The sequence below is a fragment of the Chiloscyllium plagiosum genome, unplaced genomic scaffold (assembly GCF_037043375.1).
Source record: "Chiloscyllium plagiosum isolate Xiang-an unplaced genomic scaffold, Cpla_swu_hap1 HiC_scaffold_4, whole genome shotgun sequence".
In the NCBI taxonomy this organism is placed as follows: Eukaryota; Metazoa; Chordata; class Chondrichthyes; order Orectolobiformes; family Hemiscylliidae; genus Chiloscyllium; species Chiloscyllium plagiosum.
In genome coordinates this window covers 106,765,031-106,789,552 of record NW_028270142.1, presented here as the reverse complement: position 1 = coordinate 106,789,552, position 24,522 = coordinate 106,765,031, and the positions used below count along the sequence as shown (strand labels likewise).

Genomic DNA, 24,522 nt, shown 5'->3' with positions numbered 1-24,522 from the left:
TCAGCAGCGCGGAGCAGAACGGGCGAGGGGGGGGGTCTGAAGACTCTGTGTCTGTGTGTGTTTTTAAAAGCACTTACCAGCTCTCCGTGTGCCAGAGTACAGAGTGTGAGGGTCAGGAGCCAGGTGATCTCCATCCTGCAGCCGCTGACCGTTGGGCTCGCGGCACGGGGCGCTCGCGCGTCTCGAATGTCCTGGGGATCACGCCGCGTTCTATGGGCGAAGCCCGGCTTCTCCCGGCCGAGCCTGCAGCCTCGCGAGTCCACAAACTCTCCCGCAAAGAAACCTCCTCCTCCTGGACAGAAATATTCTTCCGCGGACTTTATCCTCGCGCAGTCCACCTCAAATTCTCCCGCCCTAATTCAATGCAATGCAATGCAAATCGTGAGCATGTATCTCAAGTAACAGCGCTTCGATCGGTACAACTGCACGCAGACCGAAGAAACCCACTAAGGCGACGCTTTCTTCTCCAGAGACTGTGGCGCGTCTTACCTAAAGCTCCCGGAGCAACCTCCTCTGAGCCTCGGCAGCTCGATTGAAGTGGGGGAGAGAAAACGCTCATTGAGTGGAGCAAACGCGTGCGCAGCTCGTCTGAACGGGGGCAGCTTGATTTTGCTTGACATGGCCAATGGCGATAAAGCATTGCAGCGCCGCCCAGATAGCGGATCTGGGAGGTGAATCGCAGCCTTGCAGAGTATTTTTTTGTCCAGTCCATTGCACAAGATGGGTGCTGAATAGATACAGGGGGCACCTAAACTAGCTGCTTAAAAATAGAAATTGCTGGAGAAACTCAGCGGGTATCTGTGGGCAGAAAGCAGAGTTAAACATCTCGGCACGGGTGACTCTTCCCCAGAACTCTTCAGTGTGAACTCATTTGACTCTGCTTTCTGCCCCACAGATACTGCCAGACCTGCGGAGTTTCTCCAGCAATTTCTGCTGGTGTTTCATATCTCCAGCATTTTCTTTTTGTGTTTTAGTTCAAAATGGAGTTGCGCACTTCAGGGGGAAGAGGCTGGTGTTTCTTCAGGAGGAGTGACCGACGAAAGGTTGTTCACTGAAGTTTCCCACCTTTCTCTCAATAAAACTAAAATGTTGGTCAAACATTTTTGGTTCATTAAACAGCCTCGTGCGCGTTGTGTTTTCTTTTTTCAGGGGACTCTCTTGTTCAAGTGAAGATTCATTGCCTACAGAAACCAATGGATTTTTTTTTAAAAAAAGAAAAAGTTTTGTGAATCTGACAATATAACTGCACTAAGACTGATTGGGTACTTCTTCCTACAAATTACATTAAATTATTACATTACATTACAGTGTGGAAACAGGCCCTTCGGCCCAACAAGTCCACACCGACCCGCCGAAGCGTAACCCACCCATACCCTACATTTACCCCTTACCTAACACTATGGGCAATTTAGCATGGCCAATTCACCTGACCTGCACATCTTTGGACTGTGGGAGGAAACCGGAGCACCCGGAGGAAACCCACACAGACACATGAATGAACAAATATGAACAAACAACTGCTCTGAGTAGAAAAGTGGAAACAATTTACATTTCGCTTATCTTTTAAACAGATCAGGCACAGACCGATATTCAGATTTCTTGAAAGACTGTACTTCATGTTCGTACATATTTTGAAATATTTTCAAAGGACGTGCGTCAAAAAATAAACTTAATGTCGCAAAATATCGCTACGCATGGCCCGATGTTTGCAACAAATGGCATGGGCTGCGTAAATGTTTATTTTTAGAATTTCACTTTGGGTGAAGTTGCTTCTCTACGACAAATATCATTATTTTTCTGTCGCCCAGAATTGAATTTAAATTCACCATAACTTTATTGTTAATAATTCCTCAAGTATCCCCATCCTTGACATTGGGGGAGCCCAGTATAGCAGTGCAAAAGGTAAAGTTAAAGCATTCACAACTATGTTCAGTCCAGTAGATGATCCATCTCAACCTCCTCTGGTGGTTTGATTTGTTTCCAGTTTTCAGCTGGTTTGATTTACTCCACCCCATGACAGGAAAAGTCTGGAGGCACTAGATACTGCAAAGGCTATTGGCCCTGACAACACTATGGCAATAATATTGAAGACTTGTGCTCCAGAACCTGCCATGTCTGCAGCCGAACAGTTCCAATGCAGCTACATTACTGGCATCTAACCATCAATGCAGAAAATTGCTCCAGTATGTCATTTGCATGAAAAGCAGGCCAAATTCAATTCAATTATGACCGATTAGTCTACCTTTGTCATCTATAAAAGTGATGAAAAGTGTCATCAACAGTGTTATCAGTCAACACTTGCTTAATAATATCTTGCTCATCTCAATGACTCCATGATACATAGTTTGGGTTCCATATGGACCACTCAGCTCCCTGAACTCATTACAGATTAAGTTCAAACATGGACAAAAGAGTTGAATTTCAGAGATGAAATGAGAATGGCAACAAAGCCACATTTGACTAAGTGTGACATTAAGGAGCTCTGGCAAAACTGGAGTCAATGGGAATCAGGAAAACTCTCAGCTGGTCAGAATCATACCTGGCACATAGGAAGTTGGTTGTGATTATTGGAGGTTGGTCATCTCAACTCCAGAACATTTCTGTAGTGATTCCTCAGCGGGCTGTCCTGGACACAATCACCTTATGATGCATCATCAACAACTTCCCCTCTATCATAGGGTCACATTGGGGATGGTGACTGATGATTGAACAATTTTCAGCACCATTCATAACTCCTCACATACCAAAGCAATCCACATCCAAATGAGGCAAGACCTGAACCATATGCAGGTTTGAGCTGATGAGTGGAAAATTTATTTGCATGACACAGGGCCAGGCAATGACCATCTACAGCAACAGAAAATCCAACCATCACCCATTGATATTCAATGGCACTTCCATTACTGAATCCCTACTTTCAAAGTTTTGAGGGTTACTAATGACAAAAAACTAAATTAGACAAGCCATACAAATGCTGTGACTCCAAGTGTAAGTCAGAAACTATGAGTCCTTTGCGTAATTTACCTCCTGACTCCCCAGAACTTGGCACAATCTACAAGGCACAAGTCAAGAAAGTTATGGACTCCTCCCTAGGTGCTTTGTTGAATGCAGCTCCAAAAACATTCAAGAACCTTATCACTATCCAGGACGAAGCAGCTTCCTTGACTGATACCACAACCATGAACAATCGCTACCTCCATTACTGCAGCAGTATGTACCATCCACAAGGTGCACTGCAGAAACTCACCAAGGCTCCAGAGACAGCACCTTTCAAACCTATGATCACTATCATCTAAAGGATAAGGACAGCAAATACATAGAAACACCAACTGCTGGTTTCTTACTAAGTCATTCCCAGTCTGATTTACTGTTCCTTCAGTGTTGCTGGGTCAAAATCCTAAAAATTTTAAGGAGCATTTTTAGTGAGGAAGGGAGAGTTTTAGAAAAGGAATCCGAGAGATTAGAGCTTCAGCAGCTAATAGTGAGAATGCACTGATCGTTATATTTATGAACTGAGACTACAACAATAGATTTTGTATTTTCGTGATTGGTTCTGATGAAAGTTCTGAAACATTCACCCTGTTTCCCTCTGCACAGATGCCATCATGGTGCTGAGTCTTTCCAGCACTTTCTGCTTTTATTTCAGTTTTCCGACATCGGCAACATATTGTTCTAGTAGTGAAGATGGGCTTTTTATTAGTTATGGCAATATCTACCTGAAACCACTTTATACTCCTAGATATGTGCTTCAGTGCATGATATAATGTAAAGCAGTTTACATTGCTGTTTTCATATCAAACACACAGATGTCTACAGTTTGGACATGTTGTGTAATTCGAATATGCATCTCTAATTGCAAGTAGCACTGCTTTTTACTACTCTAGACAACAAGGTAATATGCAACACTAGCCCAGAGCACTTGATCTATATAACAATAAAACAAGGAAAAATTTGGCATCAGGTATAGCCAAATGACTTACTTTGGAATTTTGCTAATCATGACAGTGGACAAGAAAACTGTTGGAACATAGTACATTCTCCAACATTGCCTTTATAAATGCGAACATTACCAAAAGATTAGATTAGATTAGATTACAGTGTGGAAACAGGCCCTTCGGCCCAACAAGTCCACACCGACCCGCCGAAGCGAAACCCACCCATACCCCTACTGTCAATTACAAAATTATCCTAAACAAGAAAGTTATTAAACTAGTTAACTACATCATTTTCAATTTTCTTAATAATTGTCAAACATTTTTCAAAATAGCAGTTAATGCTCAGAAATGATGTAGATTAATTGACTTTGTTCGGAAGCACATACCCAGAAAAATTTCTCAATTCTGGATTTCAGACACTAGGGACTCCAAACTTCATTTTCAGTGAAGGCAAGCCAGTCAGGTAGGTGGCTAGCTGCCACGGTGAATTGCACATGTGTAAATCTCAGGCCACCTCATGAAAATGAGAAAAGCCAATGCCAGGATCACGGTGGGACTTAGAATTTTCGAGAGGTCCTCTGTTATGGCAAAAATTTTGACCATTCTGGATTCTATGGCAGGAGATACAAGATAATAATTCCATTGAGAGAAACACAAGATTTAGCTGGTAATTATGAGAACCAATTTGAATCACTCACCATGATTTCTGAGGAGACATGTCTTTGGCTTCTACTTCACCAGAGAAGCAGTAACAATACTGTTGGCAAGATTACTGTTGGCAAGTAATCTTCAATCGACCTTGAACATTACCATGACTATTTACATCTGATAGCTGTATAATGAATACTGTCAGCAGAGGGAATAAACTAATTGACTACACAGAGATTCATAAAACAGGTACCAACTTAGGAGGAGCAACATCTTCATGACTTGCCAGTTGGAAAGAATCCAACCTCTGTCCAAATTTTCACTAAAGAGGGTGAACTGTGGTGTCCTATACACGTTGAAGAATATTGGGGAGTCCTGAAATATTAGTGCAAATTCTTACTTTCTTCTTGTGTGCTGACCCTCAGGTCAAACTCACCAACAGTCATCTCTCTCTTAAAGGAGACTGTAGTCCTAAGATCCTCTCTGACTCTGGAAACTAGAAGACCTTACTAATTTTGATGACAAAGGCAAGATAATTAGTATTGATTACTGTATATGATAGCCCACTTCAGGAGAACTATCAGTGCCTCTTATATTCTGGAACAACATATAAGGCATTCCATAGAATGAATGGTTGGCTTTTGATGATCTGTTTAAATTGGGAGTTGATGCATTGTAAGCAGAGGCATGGGACTTCCTTGTGAAACCCAAAGGAGCAGTCTCAACTTCCTGACCCACAAGGGATTCCAAAATAAGACTTTTAAACTTAGTTCTGAGCCTCCTCTGACCAGTGATTTACCTTTCATCATTGATGCATTGCTCAGGCCTTCAACTGACATCGCAAGTTGAGTCCAAATGGCACCATTAGTCCTGATCTGCTTCTTAAAGTAGGACCTAGCTTCCTTCCTGTGAGTGTCTTCCTTAAAACAGCAAGTTACTGTTAGAGCAAGGAAGCAAGGCAGAGTGGGTGATTTCACTTTATTGAGTAGCATTCCTTCCCAATTCTTCGCATTCCCATCTCCACAACATGGTCTGGTTTCTACCAGGCAAGAGCTGTTACAATTGGAGTCCGTATCTCGAGGGTGAGGGGAAGATGTCCACCTGGCCAAAGAGCTGAATGTTGGAATCTTGAAATTTACCTGAGCAAGATGATTAGTATTGATTACTGTATATGATAGCCCACTTCAGAAGAACTATTGGTGCCTCTTATATTCTGGAACAACATATAAGGCATTCCATAGAATGAATGGTTGGCTTTTGATGAATGAATGTTTTCCTTTTCTGTCCTGTTTATGACTGCCAACTGGAGCCTCCATACAGACACAGTGAGATGAGATGCAAAGAAGTCCTTGCTACCAGCAGAATGGTTGTATCTTATGCCTTACATATATTCAAATAGTGTTCTTAGTGTTAGGACCACGATTAAGGATGGTGCAGTCTAGCAAAGCTGAACAACATTGTCATCATATGTAGGATTGAGTGTGCAGCAAGTTCGAGAGAATCAAGGACCTAGTCATTGTGGTCACCAGAGTCAGAGAGGATCTTAGGACTACACTCTCCTTAGAGAGAGAGAGATGACTGTTGGTGAGTTTGACCTGAGGGTCAGCTCACAAGAAGAAAGTAAGAATTTGCACTAATATTTCAGGACTCCCCAATATTAATCCAGGACTTCCCAGAAAATGTCACAGTCCATGAAGTATTTCTGAAGCCAAACACAATAACTAATTTATGCACAATAAAATCCTACAAATAGTGCTGTGCAAATTACCAGATAATCAGATTTTCTTTGTGGGATTGGTTGATTATTAATTGTTGTCCTCAATGCCATGAATTTTTCTCCAAAAAAGGGGAAATTCTGTCTCCTCATAAATCTGTGCTGGTTGAGTAGAACTGGATCATTTCCCATTGACTCCTTCTCAGTAGCTGTGTTCACATTTCTTCTACAAGCAGAACGTTTTGCTCATGATGTCAAAAATGGCTAATCATGAGAAACACTGATTATGTCTTATCCACGATCTCCATTTCTTGGTTATACCTCCCATTGGTTTGCTTATATTCTCTGCTACCATATTCTTTCATTTGTATTATGTGAACACATGGAATGATTTTCCTGATTGACAATGTTCAATGAAGTCACTGTAGAACACTGCTGAACAAAGAAAGGGACAATACCGCATGGGATTTTGCAACTGGTCCCGTGGAGCTTACAACAAAAATTACATTCCATGTAATTAAGGAGAATGTGCATATATTCAAAAGTTGCTTGTTGGGTGGGAGGGTGAGCTGCGAGGTGGGTACAGAGATGCTTCAGTGTGATTTAGACAAGCTGAGTGGGAAAATGCATGGCAGATGAGGTATAATGTGGAGAAATGTGAGATTGTCCACTTTGAGAGTAAAAACAGGAAGGCAATTATTTGAATGACTGTAAATTGAGAGCAGGGAATTTATGAGACCTGCATGTCCTTGTACAACTTACCAGATAATCAGATTTTCTTTGTGGGATTGGTTGATTATTGGTTATTGTCATCAATGCCCTCCATGAATTTTTCTCCATAAAAGGGGAAATTTTGTCTCCTCATAGGTCTGTGCTGGTTGAGTAGAACTGCATCACTGAAGATGAGCATGAAAATGTAGCATATAGTCAGAAGGAAAACAGTATATTGGTCTTCATACTGAGAGGATTTGAGCACAAGAGCGAGGATGTCTTGCTACAATAATGGAGCATTGATAAGACCACATCTGGAATATGTGCGCAGGTTGGTCTCCTTATCTGAGGAAGTGCAGTCTTCCTATAAATGGAGTGCAGCAGAGGTTTACTAGACTGATTCCTGGCATGGGGGTACTGACATGTGAGGATGAGTTGAATCAGTTTGGACTGTTTTTGCTCGGGTTCAGAAGAATGAAAGAGAGCTTATAGAATCCTATAAAATTCTAACAGGGCTGATTAGGGTGAATGTAGGAAGGATGTTCTTGATACTGGGAAAGCCTAGAACTAGAGGATACAGTCTAAATATATAGAGTAAAGTTAGGACTGAGATGAAGAGAAATTTCTTCATTAAAGATAGTGGTAAGCCTGTGGAATTCTCTGCCACAGAAAGAGGTCAAGGTCAACACATTGTATGATTTCACTGTGCCATGGTACACGTGACAATAAATTCAATTCAATTCAATGATTTCAAGAAGGAGTTGGAGAGAGCATTTGGGGCTAAAGGTATCAAAAGATATAGGAGAAAAGTGAGAACAGATTATTGAGTTACATAATCAGCCATGATCATTGTGAATAGCAGAGCAGGCTTAAAGATCCAAATGGTTTACTCATAGTTGCATTTTCTATGTTGCTAGGTTTGTTAAACTCTCAAGCATGGTGGCTCAGTGGTTAGCATTGTAGCCTTACAACACCAGGGACCTCAGTTCAATTCCAGCCTTGGGCAACTGTCTGTGTGAAGTTTGCACATTCTCCCTGTGTCTGTGTGGGTTTCCTCCAGGTGTTCTGGTTTCCTCCCACAATTCAAAGGTGAATTGGCCAGGCTAAATTGTCCATAGTGTTAAGTGCATTAGTCAGAGGGAGATGGGTCTGGGTGGGTTGCTCTTCGGAGGATCTGTGTGAACTTGTTGGGCCGACGGGCGTGTTTCCGCACTGTAGGGAATCTAATCTTACTTCATTATTGATGATGAGCCCCTTCATCACTTGTTATCTTGGATGGTAGATTTGAGTGAATGCAAGGATTTGTTCCTCCCACTCCAAATAATTTGAGTCTGTGCTTTGTGTGTTCAACATCTTCATCCTCAGAATTGGCCAACTTCTTTCGCCACACCTCCTATAGTGAGATCTCTTAAGCATTAGTCCCATGTCAAGTATTGCACTCCATTTCACCAGTCTGTGGTATTCCCATTCACATGGAGAAACTCCCCTTATGCACCAGAAACAGCCTTCACAATACCTGGCGGAGCAATTCTTTAACTAACTTCCAGCTTTACTCACCTTACATGCTTTCCTTCACATCAACATGTACAGTCCCATTTTCCTAAATTTGGAAAATAGGGCTTATCATTTGTTTTCTTGATGTGGCAGTGCAGCTGGAAGCACTGGTAAGACAGATGTACTGCAGTAATTGTATAGGTATAATCACAATTATGTCATTCAAGCTGCAGATGAATAGGATTTAGAAGGTTTACTGGACCAATATCTGGAATGGGCAAGTTGCATTTTGAGGAAAAGCTCATATCCACTGGAATTTATAGAGTTGACTTGGTTGAAATCTATAGGATCCTGAAGGGTCTTGGCAAGGAGCATGTGGAAAGATCGTTTCCTCTTGTGGGAGATTCTAGAACTAGAGGTCAGTGTTTAAAATTAAAATTTAAGACCGAGATTACGAGAAATGTTGTGATTTTTTTTAGAACTCTCTTCTTTTAAAGGCAGTACAAGCAGAGCTTTTGAATACTTTTAAGGAAGAGTTGAATAGATTCTTGATAAGCAAGAGGGTGAAAGGTTATTGGGGTAAGGTGAAGAAATCTGAGCACGCTTGGTTTTATTGAATGGCAGAGACAGCTTGAGGGACTAAGTGACTCAGTCCAGCTTGTAATGCATACATTTGTATGTAGATCATTCAAGTTGGTTCTGTAACAGTACCTGGAATCTTTAACATCCCTCCGTTAGAGTGGAAGATTTCAGTCACTACATTTATCACAAGGTGACTGAGAAACAACAAACACAGTGACATTTCTATGAATATTAACCATATGGAGCTGTCAGGTTGTAGGCTACATGCTCATGTTGCAGAGGTTTACCCATTGGTCTGTGAAATCTGTTTTGAATTGTTGATATCATAAATATTTCTGTTTTGTCCTTGGGAACATAATAAAGGTGATATAATGCCTCAAGGATAGTAACACATAAATCACTCATAGTGAACCAACTCTGGGACTCAGTTGTAATGAGTATTTAGTCATACAAATACCAATTATGGTAGTAGATAAAATGATTTTAAAAAGTTTCTCATCAATAATATTTTGCTGAGGTTCCCCATTTACACAGAGCTGCATTGTCTGGTTTTGGAATAAGAAAGTAGTATGCTGTTTCTACTGTTACAATAGGCCGGGGGAAAGCAGCAAGCAGTGTGACATTGGTGGTCGTCAATAGATAAGAGAAAGAATGGAGAAGAAAAGCAAATTGTATATTCCTCTGACTGATTTTATTTTGGACTGCACACAGTGTTTTAATCAGTGCAAAATATTTGCCATAGTATAAGTATATTATGTTACTTTCCAACTATTGTTGTAATTTTTTTTTCACTCATGACACTTTTGCAGGCAGAATTTCTTAAAATAATTGTCAGAGCTACAGCACCACCTAATGGTAGGTCAAAGAATATCAAAATGAAACAACTTTATAATGTGGTACTTTTCTACTCATATTAAGACTTCAATTATTTGAATTTTTTCTTTATTATCTCTGCTTAAGTTTTACTGTGCTACTAATTTCCACCATTATTCATTATTCCACTTAAACTTTTTGTTTCATTCATATGACTGGGAAGGCTATTTCTTGTTCAATATGGAAGTTAACCATCTAATTAATGGCTTGAGCTGGCAACTTGTTCATGATTGTGAATGGATCTTTCAGGGCAGAGGTTAGTACATAGGCAATGGTCTTACTTGGATGACCATTTGCTTTCCAAATTTGTTTGCTGACACTTTGCAGCCCTTGGGTCTGTGGTTAATATTATGCTGCCATAGTGTCCACTATTGCCATCATTATCAGTGAAATCAATGCACTCCTGTTTCTTCGGATATTCAGACAAGGTGTGATCTTGGCTGTTTGAGAAATCATAATCATTGTAGCAGTGTGCTGCACCTGCACTCCCTTTCACATGTGGGAAGGCCATGAGCTTGAAGTCTCTGAGGATGCGAGTTTGATTGCCCAGTAGTGTTTCTTTTTTTGTAACACATGCTCATGGGTCTACACTTTATTGAAAGGTTGCACGAAGTGAAGTTGTTCTGTTATGATGTTGATTAGCAGTTGCCTAGAGGTAAATGAAAACCTTCATTATTTCTCAGGAGGATTACTCTGGAGGAATGTATACCCATCACTTGGCTTCAATGTTGAGTTAAAGGTACCTCAGTGAAGTTGCAACATGGACAAGTCTTGGTGAGGCCATAAACATCTGGAATACTTGTACGTGAAGTTTGGCCCATTGTCAGAGATAATTACATATGAGAATCCACCTGTGTAAATACCCTCCTACAAGGAACTGCTTGTAATGTTATGTACTGGCCTGTTTTGCTTCTGGTGCTAGGACTACAACTATTGGCTAATCAAATTGGTAAGCAGCACTCCAAGGCAGAACTCTTCCCCCGAGAAAGTTAAATAACACCAGAGCTGCTGTGATTATGGGGCTACCATGAATGCTTTGGAGGTAGGTTGGAAAACTCTGCCACGCAAAAGATGCTTCCCATAAAATGATATTAGCACCAAAGGAGGATACTTGGCCCTCCCTAAAAGCCAGGAGATAGTGAGGACTACAGATGCTGGACAGTTAGAGTTGATTAAGTGTGGCGTTGGAAAAGGCACAGCAGGTCAGGCAGCATCTGAGGAGCAAGAGAGTTGACGTTTTGGGCAATGAGGAGGACCTGGATTTTAGATCTTACTCCTCTGAGATCCTAAGCTGTTCTCTCCACAAGTCCATATGACATCAAAGTGGTGGCGCTTATTGGCACTCCTCAGTATTAACCCTTTCAAGCCAATATACTTAATCTCACCCCTTCCAGACTGTTTTCCCCATTATTAGGATTATACATTTGTATATATGATCACATTTACCACGACCCAATGTCAATTCAATTTTCTGCCTTTACAAATTCAGACGATTTGAAGGCTTCATTATTTTCTTAAAATGGATTTTATTCATCCTTGGGAGATTGCCTGTTTTCTGGCTGGAAGATTGTTAATTTTGATTCTTTTCTTGGTGGTTTGATAGCTTTAGGTCTCTATAAATTGAGGTAACCAGTGATCTTTTGGATTTCCCTTACAGAGATGTCTTCCTGCTGAAAGAGGCGTTTTCCAATCTGTAGTATCCTAAATCTACAAAAGTGGCAACTTCTTCCTTAGAGTACCTTGAACTGGTGGGACATTGGCCATCCTTTCTCACGTGACTTCCATGGAGTTGCATGTACCATTGTCTTCAAACTGTCAGCAGATTTTTATTCTCAATTTGCCTGTAGGTCTGTGCTGAACAATGCAGACTCTTTACAACTTATTGATCATTTTGGATATCATGTATCAGTGCAGTCTTGGTGAGCCAAAGGGCATGTTCTTGTACTGTAGAGCAACTATTTTGCTCTTTGTAATAGTACTAAAGACTGGTGGTCCAGCCATGCCACTAGCCAAGTTGTTCCAGTACAGCTACAGATACCTTCCTGACAATTTGGGATATTGTCCAGGTATGTTCCGTGCTCAAAAGCAGGGCAAATCCAATCTAGCTAATTACTGACCTACTAGTCCACTCCTGTTCATCAGCAAAATAATGAAAGAGATTATTAACAATGTTTTCAAGACACAAACTTACAAAATAGTAGTTTGATTAGATTGGATTCCACCCAGATCACAGCCCTGTTCTTAACATGAACCAAAGAGATGAGCAGCAGTGAAGTAAGTGATTTGCCTTCGTACAAAAAGTTGCATTTAACACTATATGGCATCAAGGAGTTAAACCAGAGTTAATAGACATTGGAAGAAATCTCCCCATGAGTTAAAGTCAAACCTAGTACAAAGTAAGATGGTCATTGGAAATAAATCATCTCAGCTCCAGCACATCAATGAAGGAGTTCCTCAGGGTAGTGTTCTTGGTCTAACCACCTCCAACTGTTTCCATCCATCTTAAGATGATAACTGGGGATATTCATTGTTAGCAATTTTTGAGAAGATTTGTAGCTCAGATTGATGATAAGTCTGTAAGTTAGTTTGCTCAGCTTGAAGGTTTGTTTTCAGACGTTTCGTCACCATACTTGGTAACGTCATCAGTGAGTCTCTGGTGAAGCGCTGCTGATATAAATAGAGAGGCAGAACATATGCCTTGGTTTCTTAGGGTGGGTGATGTAATTTCCGGTTCCTTTTTTCATACCACCAGACTGTCACTAATGTTACCTAGTATGGTGACAAAACTTCTGAAAACAAACCTTCAAGCTCAGTGAGCTAACTTACAGACTTTGTACAAACAATGAACATCTGTTCAGCACCATTCACGGCTCAAACATTGAACAGTCGATGTCCATATGCAGCAAGACCTGTACAACATCCAAGCTTTGGGTGAGTAGGAGCAAGCAACATTTACACTTCATAAGTGCCAGACAATGTCGATTTCCAACCAGAGGGTACCTAACCATTCAATGGCATTACCATCATTGAATCTCCCACTATCAACAATCTGGAAATTACCATTGACCAGAAACTGAATTAGGTGAGACACATAAATGCAGTGGCAAAAGCAGGTCAGAAGCTAGGAAATGTGTGGTGAACAACTTCTCTTCTGTCTCCATGAAACCTGTCCATCATCTGTCAGGAATGTGATGGAATATGTTTTTGATTTCCAGGCTAAGTACAGCTCCAACAACATTCAATAATTTGGACACCATCGAATTCATAGCAACCTGCTCGATTTCTATCCCATTTACTACTTTCAACATTTACTCCCTTCAGTACCGATGTATAGTGACAACAGTGTGAACCATCTACAAGATGTACTGAAGTAACTCACCAGGGCTCCTGAGACAGCATCTTCCAAACCTATATTCTAGAACAAGGTCGACAATTGTATGGGAACACCATTACTAAAGAGTTCTGCTTTAGTCACACATGGAAATATATCTTCACTGGGTGAAAATCCTGAAACTTCCAAACAGTCATGTTGGGTTGCCCTACACTCTGATGAATGCTGCAAGTGCATGAAGCCAGTTTAGCAGCATCTTCTCTATGAATGTGCATTAAATGTTGGCTGATCCAACAATGTCCAGAAATGAATAAAAATAATTACAAATAATTTGAGATAAGTTAACATACAAAAAAAAATTAATCCTTGTGACGCTCTACTCCACTCGTTTACGATATTTCCTAGCTCATGTACAACCTCTCTACCCCAAGTAATCTCTATTGCTCAAATATTCACATTTTCCTCCCCAAAATTCACAATTTCCTAGCCATCCTGAACTGCTTCCAGTGCCCTTCCGAAAACCTTAAACACTGCACTCTGCTCCAAATCAAAACATCTCATTTACAGTGAGCATTTCCATTGAGAACATAATACATTGAAAAAGGTGATGCACATTAACTAGAATTTAAATACCAGAGTCCTCATTAATTATGCTGTGCTACATATTGTTTCAACTTCATACTTGGGCAGATAGTCAACCTAAAGATAGTCTCTGTGTTAAGTTTTACAGCAAGTCGCAAAAGACAGGACAAATTGGTAATATTATTCCTGAATCATCTGTGGGTCCCTCCTGTTTTCACAAGAGGAAGAAATTTCTGAAGTTAACACAACATATTAAAGACACAATGAACCGTCCATGATAGAAACCTATAGTACACAAGGCACCTTTAAATCATTTATTTTGAATATAAAATATTTTAAAAACCAGACAGAGATCTTTTTATTCCCCAAGTGTTTTATTTGGAACTAATTTGTTAGTATCACAAATGTAACAGTTTCCTGAGAAAAGACAGTCACAGTTTCTGTAACAAATTTCACTTTATGATATAGAGGTTCACCATACAAGTAACACTGTGCATACTGCAACAAATGGACAGTGTTTGGGCATTTGATAGTGTACATATCACTCAGCAGTTCAAAAGTACACAGGATCTCAGATTTGGATTATAATTTTACAAACACAGAATGGCAGCAAATCTAGATTCTGCATTGTCCTGCATTTTACCAAACTGATATTCTATAAGATTATTCTCACTGCATATGAAATTTACAAAATGATTGGCCTAAAAAAAAAATTAGTAATCCTTACCACTTGGCAGAAGAATTTAATGTCTCATTTTGCTTATTATACCAGAGGTGGCAAATTAACTTCATCCATAACTTGCACTCATAAAAGATGCAGCAAGGATAATATTTATTTCATTCCCTTCAAAATAGTGGCACAAGATTATACAATGGTATATATCAAGTTATTAAACAGTAACACACACAACCCATCTAGGATTTCTCCTTTAAACCAGATTCAAGTGTACAGCAGTAACTGATTTGCATTGTATATCTCTTTCAATTTCATCATGTATATATTATGTATTGGATAAAAATAGGTGAAATGTTCAAGAACTAAAAATTATTTTCGGGGAAAAAATAGTCAATCAGAAACTAAACTTATAAAATCAATTAAGTAGTCAGCAAGGGTTGTACCTTCATAAACCAAGCAGTATTAAGCAAGTTTGGTCAATGAAATTTGAAATCAAGTCAATACAGCAATTTGTACAATCAATATGTACAAGTGAAGCAAGCTCTATTCAAAATGGTATGACTTTGATACACATGAAATGTGCAGAAAGATAATTTGCAGCAGATACTAGTCAGAAAGTGCATTAAACATGTGCTTTGTGAAATATTGCTTTTTAACTTTACAAGCTAACTAAATTGAGGTCAATGTTTGTTAATGCTGTATTCAGTCATATTAATGAAACAAAATTTGCAAAAACTTAAATTTTTTTCAATAAAAATATAAAAAAGGCTTCCAGCATTTTTTCTTTACTTTTCTTTTTTTTTAAAAATGCAAGATCTAATGCAGAAACATTTTACCATAATGTAAGCCTATGAATTGGTATCTAGCAAAACAGTGAAACTGCTTAGTCTTCCAGTGCTGTCCCTTGACTACTGAAGCAATTATTCCAGACTCAATCTTTTCCTTGTGCTCACTGGCATTCCAAATGCTTTTGGATCCAGCTCCAAATTTCCTTGTGCAAGGCAGTCTCCTTCTCTATGAAACCGCCTTACTTTCTGCTGAGACCATTACTAACTTTACTTTTAGCAGAGGCTTTTTTCCGCTTAGTTACACTCTTGTCGGACGTGTTCAGGTGCAAGACTTCAGACTTTCCTTCACCTGATAAAGAGGAAGCAGAAAGACCACGATAATTCTATGTCAAAGAAAAATGGATGGCTGCCCTTTACAAAGTTTACATTAATCACTTCGCTTTGTCTGCATGCTAAGCATTTCATTCAAATGACATTTACAGGCTTCGTAAAAATTGTACTCCTGTTCATTGTGCTCACTCATTTTAGCTGGTTCCTTAAAGTTATCAATGGAATCATGTAAAGGTTGGTGGGTTAAAAATGGTCAAACCATTTTAAGCATTGCTCAAAAGAGCCAAAAATCAGAAGATTTTGTCCTGCAAGTTTGAGGACTGAAACACGGGAAGATCACCTTTTAAAAAGGAAAATGAAATGTATACACCATGACAGGAGGGTGGCTATTGGTTGGACCATAGTTGGAATGGCGACACAACAGAAACTATCAACTGTCTTCGATATTTTTGATCAATCTGTTCAGACATCTCTACAGCAGGTGAGATGAAAACCAGGTCCACTGTATTGCAACAAGCCCTTAACTGTATATTTATTTGCTTTACCTTTTGCATCCAGAAAAGGTTTTTATGCACCTCTGAATGTTGCTTTTTAACCATCACAAAATAACCCATGTTACTTTTTTTCCTCCACCAAATTATGTGTTTCTAGTTAAACAAAAAAAAATGATAAACACTGCCAACCTAATAGTAATTGCAACAACAGACTGTTAACTTAGTTAATTGATTCCATTCAAAACAGGCAATTTTATTCTGATCAATCAGGGCTTTGCCTTGGGATGGAGCACAGATTGATTGTCACTGCATCGTTTTTTCACAGGAGAAAGGGGCACCTATTTGCCCACAGAGATCAATACTCTGAATGAAATAAATGTAACTTCTGCAAAAAAAATACAAATAAATCACACTGAGCCTGAGTAATGATTTTAGTTTGGGTCCCAGTGTAATGCTTATTACAGTCAGAATTATTTAGTAAACTTTGTACAATAGTAGAAACACATGCATGGTTTGACACTACATTCAGTTTTGCAGGCATTTACATAGTTGGCACACTGCCAAAGTTTTGTATGTTCTGCCAGTTAATGAGATATGGTCTACGTACATACTGGTACGGAGACTCAAACATCATTTAATTGTGTTGTAGACAGAATATTCTTTTGGCATGACAGCTGCATTCTGTCTATGGAGAATACACTTGTGTATTTACTGAAAAATAGCAGCGTGAGACAGCTAGCTTCATTTGAAGCTCAAATTATTGTGACACCCTCACCTTTCAGGGTGTTCTGAGGTAGACTGGGCATCTACCAGGGCCAAAGGTGGTAGCCTCGAGTTTACTTGATATACAGCAGGGAATGACTTCAGAGTAACCATTATCACGCAGAAAAGTTTTAAAATGCCCTAAAATCAGCCAAACCAAATTTATTTACTTACTGAGAGTCATAATGGACTCGTAATGTTAATTCTGTTTCTCTCTTCATAGATGTTGCCAGACACTTTCTGTTGTTATTTACTGATTTGCTTTGTAGCAACAATAGCAAGCACAATCCCCAAGGTCAAGAAGAAAAATATTGCACAACTTCCTCCTAGCAGTCTCAATGGGAATAATTTAAAATCACAAATTGCCAAGTGTCCATTATCACTGACTGCATATGTTTTGTGATTCTGGTAAAATATTTTATACTAAATATGTTTTCTCTCAGGGATACTGAGAATTCCTCTTAATGCCAGCATTATGACTCATGAACATTTCTTCTATCTGTATGTGCTTGGCTTTAGGCTAAATAAATAAGGATTTTAAAATATTTTAAGCACATCTTTATTAATGCGGGTTATGGAACAATAAAGAAGTATTTATATTTTTCAAAGGTGTTGTCATGTGTTGTAACCTATTTTCAAATCCATGGGGAGAATTTTATGCAAGTAGACAGTGGGAAACCTGCATTGCCTCCTTTGGGGGAGAACTGCTGAATTATGAGTCAAACAGGTAATTAGTGGTCATTGTTAGGATCAAATCCCCAGGGGTAAGTCTCACCAGCTGGGAGCTGCTGACAGCTCACACTCAGCAGCGCCACATGGGCAGCAGTGGCTGCTGCAGGAAGTACAGAAATCCAGGCAAAAGGTAATTCATGCGGTTTGGAGAGGGGGGGGGAAAGAGATCAATATGGTAAAATTACAAGAAATTGCTGCTGGACATATCCTGCTTCTCCTGAAGTATTGCTGTACTGGTATATTTTCGAAAGATTCAGGTGTTCAAACACATGAAGGGTTTGAAGATGTGCAGCTTATTCACCAGATATCCAGTAATAATAGTCGAGAAAAAGGACTTGTCAAAAGTGCAAGACAAAAATTAACAGTGTAATCAGTCTTAATTATCAGTTCTCTGGCACAGAAATCCTTGAGTTACCTTTTTTACTTTTTATGACACATATCCTTTAATTCTAATTCCTCCCTATTTATTTTGCTTTCTTTCGAATGTCTTATACTGAATTATATATTCTCACTTAGACTTTCTGGTTTAAATTCTCAAAAAAGGATTCTTCAACTGAATTGATTGAAAGACACTCATTCACACTTGTTCCAAATTTCCCATAGAGGATGGTGCGTTGAAATTAACAAAATTTATAAGAATTAAAGAGTAAGGTACAATCCAGGACAGCTGTAAGTGTAATTCATCCATTCATCCTAATCACAAAGTCCGGTTCATTAAGTCTATCCAACTGAACTGTATTTGGACCAGGTCACAGACGTAAAGAGACAATTTTCAACTCACTGTACCAACTGTTAAATTACAATTTTGTTTCAAATTTGCAGTAAATATTAAATCAAAGCCACTTTAGTGAATATATATAAAATCTCAAATGTCCTAGTTTTAGAAGCTCCTAGAAGTAATTCTCCTCCTTAACAGAAACTAAAAACGCAAATGAGCATAGGTTAAAAGTTCCCTCCCCATTTTCCAGTGAAATATCTTTCAAGAGGTTCCATTTACAATGTGCAACTACCATTCATAACTAAAGCAATTTTCTGGTAACAGTAAATTTATAAATTGAAATGCCACTCTTGCAGATTAAGCAAAATGACTAGTGAGGAACAAAGATGCTCACTTTTGGAGTTTACATTGTATTGTGTTTCTGAAAGAGGGGCAGGAATTATCCTTCATGTAGTATTCGGAGTCTTATTCTACATCTTTTGTAATAATTGTCTTTACAGTACTAACCACCAGTTTGCATTATCTGCACTAAATTAAATACAGCCATCATGCACTCCTGCAAACATTATTAGAGTTGCTTGTCTAATATAAGCCATAAAGAATTCCCCACTGTTACTGTGCCCTTTAACTCATCTTTCAAGAGTGTAAACTACAATGTCACACAAACCATTAATTACAAATCTCACATCCTCCAAAGTTCTTCTCATTGTGATTCATTTAATTATAGTTATTAACATAGATGCCAAGGTCATTCCAGGATTTCAAACTAACCCATTTAAAAAAAAAATATCATTCACATCTAAATCAGCATTTGTCTAATTCTTAAGAGTATTATGACAGAATCTGGTGTCCCTTAAATATTGATTCTTGGTCACTTTCCACTTCTTAATTATTGGAAGCACCTTGATGGCAACAAGTCAAGTTCCATATGTACACTAACAGGATACAGCTCTAAATTATTGCTCCTGATTCTTGTATTGTCCCTAAACCATGTGGCACGGTGGCACAGTGGTTAGCACTATTGCCTCACAGCGTCTGAGACCCTGCCTCAGGCAACTGTCTGTGTGGAGTTTGCATGTTCTCCCCGTGTCTGCGGTGCTCCGGTTTCCTCCCACAGTCCAAAAATGTGCAGGTTAGGTGAATTGGCCATGCTAAAATTGCCTGTAGTGTTAGGTGAAGGGGTAAATGTAGGGGAATGGGTCTGGGTGGGTTGCTTATTGGAGGGTCAGTGTGGGCTTGTTGGGCTGAAGGGCCTGTTTCCACACTCTAAGTAATCTAATCTATTTACCTGCTTAGAGGGAAACTTGCAGGTGGTTGCAGGTTGGACTGTTTGATCTATAGGGAGAGGCTGAACAGGCTGGGACTGTTTTCCTTTGAATGCTGGAGGCTGAGGGGTGACCTTATAGAAGTTTATAAAATCAGGAGGGGAATGGATAGGATAAATAGACAAGGTCTTTTATCTGGGGTGGTGGAGTCCAGAACTAGAGGCATAGGTTTAGGGCGAGGGGAGAAAGATATAAAAGGGACCTAAGGTGCAACTTTTTCCATACAAAGAGTGGTGTGTTCATGCAATGAGCTGCCAGAGGAAGTGGTGGAGGCTGGTACAATTACAATATTTAAAAGCCATCTGGATGGGTATATGAATAGGAAGGCTTTAGAGGGATATGGGTCACGTGGTGACAAATGAGACTAGATTAATTAAGGTATCTGGACAGCATGGACAACTTGGACCGAAGGGTCTATTTCCATGTTGTACATCTCTATGACTCTATGTAGTGTCCCCATGCCTCTACTGCCCTTGCCTTTTTTGAGGTAGGAATTGTGGGTTTGGAAAATGAGCTTTGCTGAGTTATTGAAGTACATCTTGAAGTTGGTAGTCATGGTGCCAATCAATTGGTCCGCTTTGTCTTGGATGGTGTCAAGCTTCTTGACTGGTGTTGGAGCTGCACCCATATAGGCATGTGGGAAGCACTCCATCACATCCCAGACTTGTGTCGTGTAGATGGTGGACTGGTTTTGGGGTGGCAGAAGGTGAGTTACTTGCTGCAGGATTCCTAGACCCTTACTTATTCTTGTAGCCACAGTATTTACATGGCCAGTTCAGTTCAGTTTCTGGTCAATGGTAAACTGCAGGATATTGATAATGGGGGACTTAGCGACGGTAATGATCATTGAAGGAAGACAGAATGTGTGTCCTTTTTATGGCACTACCTGTCATATGATGATTACAAAATGCCTAGTCTTTTAACATTTGCAAAGGGACGTATGAATGAATGGATAGGTGGGTTAGGTAAGTGAGGGTGGGTGAGGTAAGGAGGCTGAGATATCTGGGTAGGGGAGGTGGAGATATTGGGCAGTATAGTAGTTGGGTGAATGGATAAGTGGGCAAAGGGGTTGGTAAGTGAATGAGGTGGATGGTAGTTTGAGAGGAATGTGGGGAGAGGAGGTAGTCAGGTCAGGTCTGTTTCGGAGTTAGGGGGAGAGCAAAAGTAGTCAGGTTGGGTCAGGAGGGGTAGCGAGGTATTCAGTTACATAATTCCAGCTCGTGGATATGACTGGAATTGGCCGAACACTTCCTGTGCAATTATCCAGATAGGTACACTGAAACCATCCAAAGTCTGAATTAGAGTTGGTATTTTGTTCCTAGGAGCAGGAGAATTTCACTTTGGAAGGTGAAGCATTCCTCCCTGACTCTTCTCCCTGCAGATGAGAACTTCTATGGAGTGCCAAAGCTTACCTTCGGTCACGTGTCTGGTTTCTGACATTCTGCAGAACAAATAATTTGATCTAAAGACTTAATTCCCATTTCCTTCACCATCACTTCCATCCATCAACAGTCTGAAGCTGAACCAGATGGTTTACAACCTTGGTATTGTATTTTACCTGAAGATGAGCTTTCAATCAAATATCTCCACAAACACTACCAATTTCCAGCTACGTAACACTGCCTATGTCTGTTGCTGCCTCAGCTTTACTGCTACTGAAATAATCATCATCCTTTTTCAACTACACACTTGATGATTCTCATACCCAATTGTTTGGCTTCCCACATTTTAATCTCTGTAAACTTGAGGATATCCAAACTCTGTTACCAGATTTCTACATACTCAAGTTCCAGTCACCCCATGCACATTGGCAAATGTACAGATCTTACATGGGTAATTCCTTGATCCATCCCGATCTTTGTAATTTCCTGGAAGATACCTTTGCTGCTCCAATTCTGGTTACTGGAGCTCCCCGATTTTAATCTGTGTTCAGCTGCAGAGGATGTAATTTCTGGAATTTCTTCCCTACCGTTCTCCAACTCACTTTCCTGTTTTAGGACATGACTGAACAAAGGAGAAAGTGAGGACTGCAGATGCTGGGGATCAGAGCTTAAAAATGTATTGGTGGAAAAGCGCAGCAGGTCAGGCAGCATCAAAGGAGAAGGAGAATCGACGTTTCGGGCATAAGCCCTTCTTCAGGAATTCTTCAGCATGACTGAACAAAACCTACCTCTTTGATAAAACTTTTGGTCATCTGCCATCAAATCACCTCATACGGTTTAGTGTCCTATTTTGTTTTATAGGTGAATTGCCTTATGATGTTTTATTATATCAAAGGTGCCAGATAAATACAAGTTATGGTTGCTTTGGAGCTAAGTTTCCGGGGTTGTTGATGAGTCATTGATGTGAAATACAGGGTGGAATCTTACAGGAGTCTGAGTGACATGGGCTATGGTGAGATGTGTGACAGAATCAGGCATCAAGCACAATGAGGCATCATTGGGAGCAACTTGCTCCATCTTTTATGTAGCATGGCCAAATTTTTGGTAGGCAGCAGTGAGTCACCAACTGATAGTCATCACTGCTTGCTGAATGCCTTGTTAACAGTCAAACCCATTAATATTTAGCTTCCCATCCTGACAAAAAAACTCAACCTTGGGAAAACTCAACAAGAAAATCCCCATTTTGGAAGCTGGGCACCAATGTCTCAGGCATGCTCCATAGACAAAGGCCACACACATCCAAGAACATCGCTATCTAACACGTGACAGTCTCTTAAGATCCTTCGTGGCACACCTCTGATCCACTTATAGTAAACTTCTGCACTTGGATGTTGCACTGACAACTTATCAAGTAGTGCTGCTGCAGGACTGTGTGCACTCCAAAGGGACATGCACACAGCACAAGAACTGGGCCAGCTTGCATCTCAGGCACTTTGCCTGATCTCAGTGCTCAGTTGCTCTAAACCATCTGGATGCTCACAACATTCCAATCTTGCACTGCCTTGCCTTTGTGCACTTTGCCCTCTCAGCCAGGGGTATCGATTCATATTACTATTGACCTTGCCATGCTGTTAAGTACAGACACAAAGCCAAGAAGTTTGTTATAGTTAGAACAAAGAAAATTTACAGGAACAGGCCCTTCGGCCCTCCAAGCCTGTGCCAATCCAAATCCACTGCCTAAACCTATCGCTCAATTCCTAAGCATCTGTATCCCTCTGCTCCCCACCTACTCATGCATCTGTCGAGACGCACCTTAAGTGAATCTACCGTGCCTGCCTCTACTACCTCTGCTGGCAACGCAATCTACCACCCTCTGTGTAAAGTACTTTCCACGTATTTCACCTTGAACGCGTGACCTCGCGTTATTGAATTCCTCACCCTGGGAAAAAGCTTATCTCTATCTACCCTTTCTATACCTTTAATGATTTTGTAGACCTCAATCAGGTCCCCCTCAATCTCCTTTTTTCTAATGAAAACAGTCCTAACCTACTTAACCTGTCTTCATAGCTAGCACCTTCCATACCAGGCAACATCCTCATAAACCTTCTCTGCACCCTCTCCAAAGTGTCCACATCATTTTGGTAATGTGGTGATCAGAACTGTACACAGTAATCTAAATGCAGCCAATCTAACATGACCTGTCAGCTCTTATACTCAACACCCCATCCCATGAAGGCAAGCATACCATGTGCCTTCTTGACCATTTTATCCCCCTTCAGGGTACAATGGACCTGAACTCCCAGAACTCTCTGCTCATCAACTTTTCCCAAAGCTCTTCCATTTACAGTATAGTTGGCTCTAGAATTAGACTTTCCTAAATGCATCACCTCACATTTGACTGGATTGAACTCCATCTGCTACTTCTCCGCCCAACTCTCTAGTCTATCTATACTCTCCTGGATTCTTTGACAGTCCCCTACACTTTCTGCTACTCCACCAATCTTTGTGTCATTGGCAAACTTATTGATCAGACCAACAATGCCCTCTTTCAGATCATTTTATGTATATTACAAACAACAGTGGCCCCAGGACTGATTCCTGTGGAACCTGACTGGTCACCTTTCTCCATTTTGAGAAACTCCCTTCAACTACTACTCTGTCTCCTGTTGCTCAACCAGTTCTTTATCCACTAGCTAGCACACCCTGCACACCATGTGACTTCACTTTCTTCATTAGTTTACCATGAGGGGAACCTTATCAAATGCCTCACTAAAGTCCATGTATATGACATCTACAGCCCTTCCCTCATCCATCAACTTGGTCACTTCCTTAAAGAACTCTATTAAGTTGGTAAGGCATGATTTCCCCCGCACAAAACCATGTTGCCTACCACTGATAAGCCCATTCTTTTCCAAATATAAATAGATTTTATCCCTCAATACCTTCTCCAGCAACTTGCCCACTACTGATGTCAGGCTCACTGGTCTGTAGTTAGCAGGAATATCCCTACTACCCTTCTTGTACAGGGGGACAACATTAGCAACCCTCCAGTCCTCCAGCACTTCACCGTGTTTTAGGATGCTACAAAGATATCTGTCGGGGCCCCAGCTATTTTCTCTCTCGCCTCCTTCAGCAACCTGGGATAGATCCCATCCGGTCCTGGGGATTTGTCCACCTTAATATCCTTTAGTCCACCTTAATATCCTTTAGTTGTCAGCGAGTCTTGATCAAATCAAGAGAGATAACCTTCACTCAGGGGTTCCTGGCACAGTAGGTCAAGGACGGTCTCAGATGGCAGTCCAGGCCCTGCTCAGTGCGGTCATTTCCTAATAAGGAGTGAGAAGCCAAATGACAAGTAATGCACCAGCCTTCGAGTCTTTCTGCCTTATTGGGAGCTCTTCCAATGGAATGAGAGAGAGGTGGCCATAACAGGAAATGGAAGTGG

General features: G+C 40.3%; 2 protein-coding genes across 3 annotated transcripts in view; both read right to left on the bottom strand.

Moving 5' to 3' along the window:
* The window catches only part of sdc2 (syndecan 2), a 90,828-nt gene extending 90,210 nt beyond the window's left edge, over nucleotides 1-618 (bottom strand). Inside the window, exons 1-2 of the mRNA XM_043688013.2 lie at nucleotides 490-618; nucleotides 78-354 (exon numbers count right to left, since the gene is read on the bottom strand). Coding sequence (XP_043543948.2) covers nucleotides 78-134 — 57 coding nt within the window. The 5' untranslated portion in view covers nucleotides 135-354; nucleotides 490-618. The remainder of the gene's footprint in view (nucleotides 1-77; nucleotides 355-489) is intronic.
* A 13,586-nt stretch (nucleotides 619-14,204) lies between these two features.
* LOC122548971 (phosphatidylserine synthase 1-like) overlaps nucleotides 14,205-24,522 on the bottom strand; it is a 50,851-nt gene continuing 40,533 nt past the window's right edge. For both annotated transcript variants that reach the window (XM_043688015.2, XM_087986558.1), the window contains exon 13: nucleotides 14,205-15,683. In XM_043688015.2, the coding sequence (XP_043543950.2) occupies nucleotides 15,574-15,683 (110 nt within the window). In that variant the 3' untranslated portion in view covers nucleotides 14,205-15,573. The remainder of the gene's footprint in view (nucleotides 15,684-24,522) is intronic.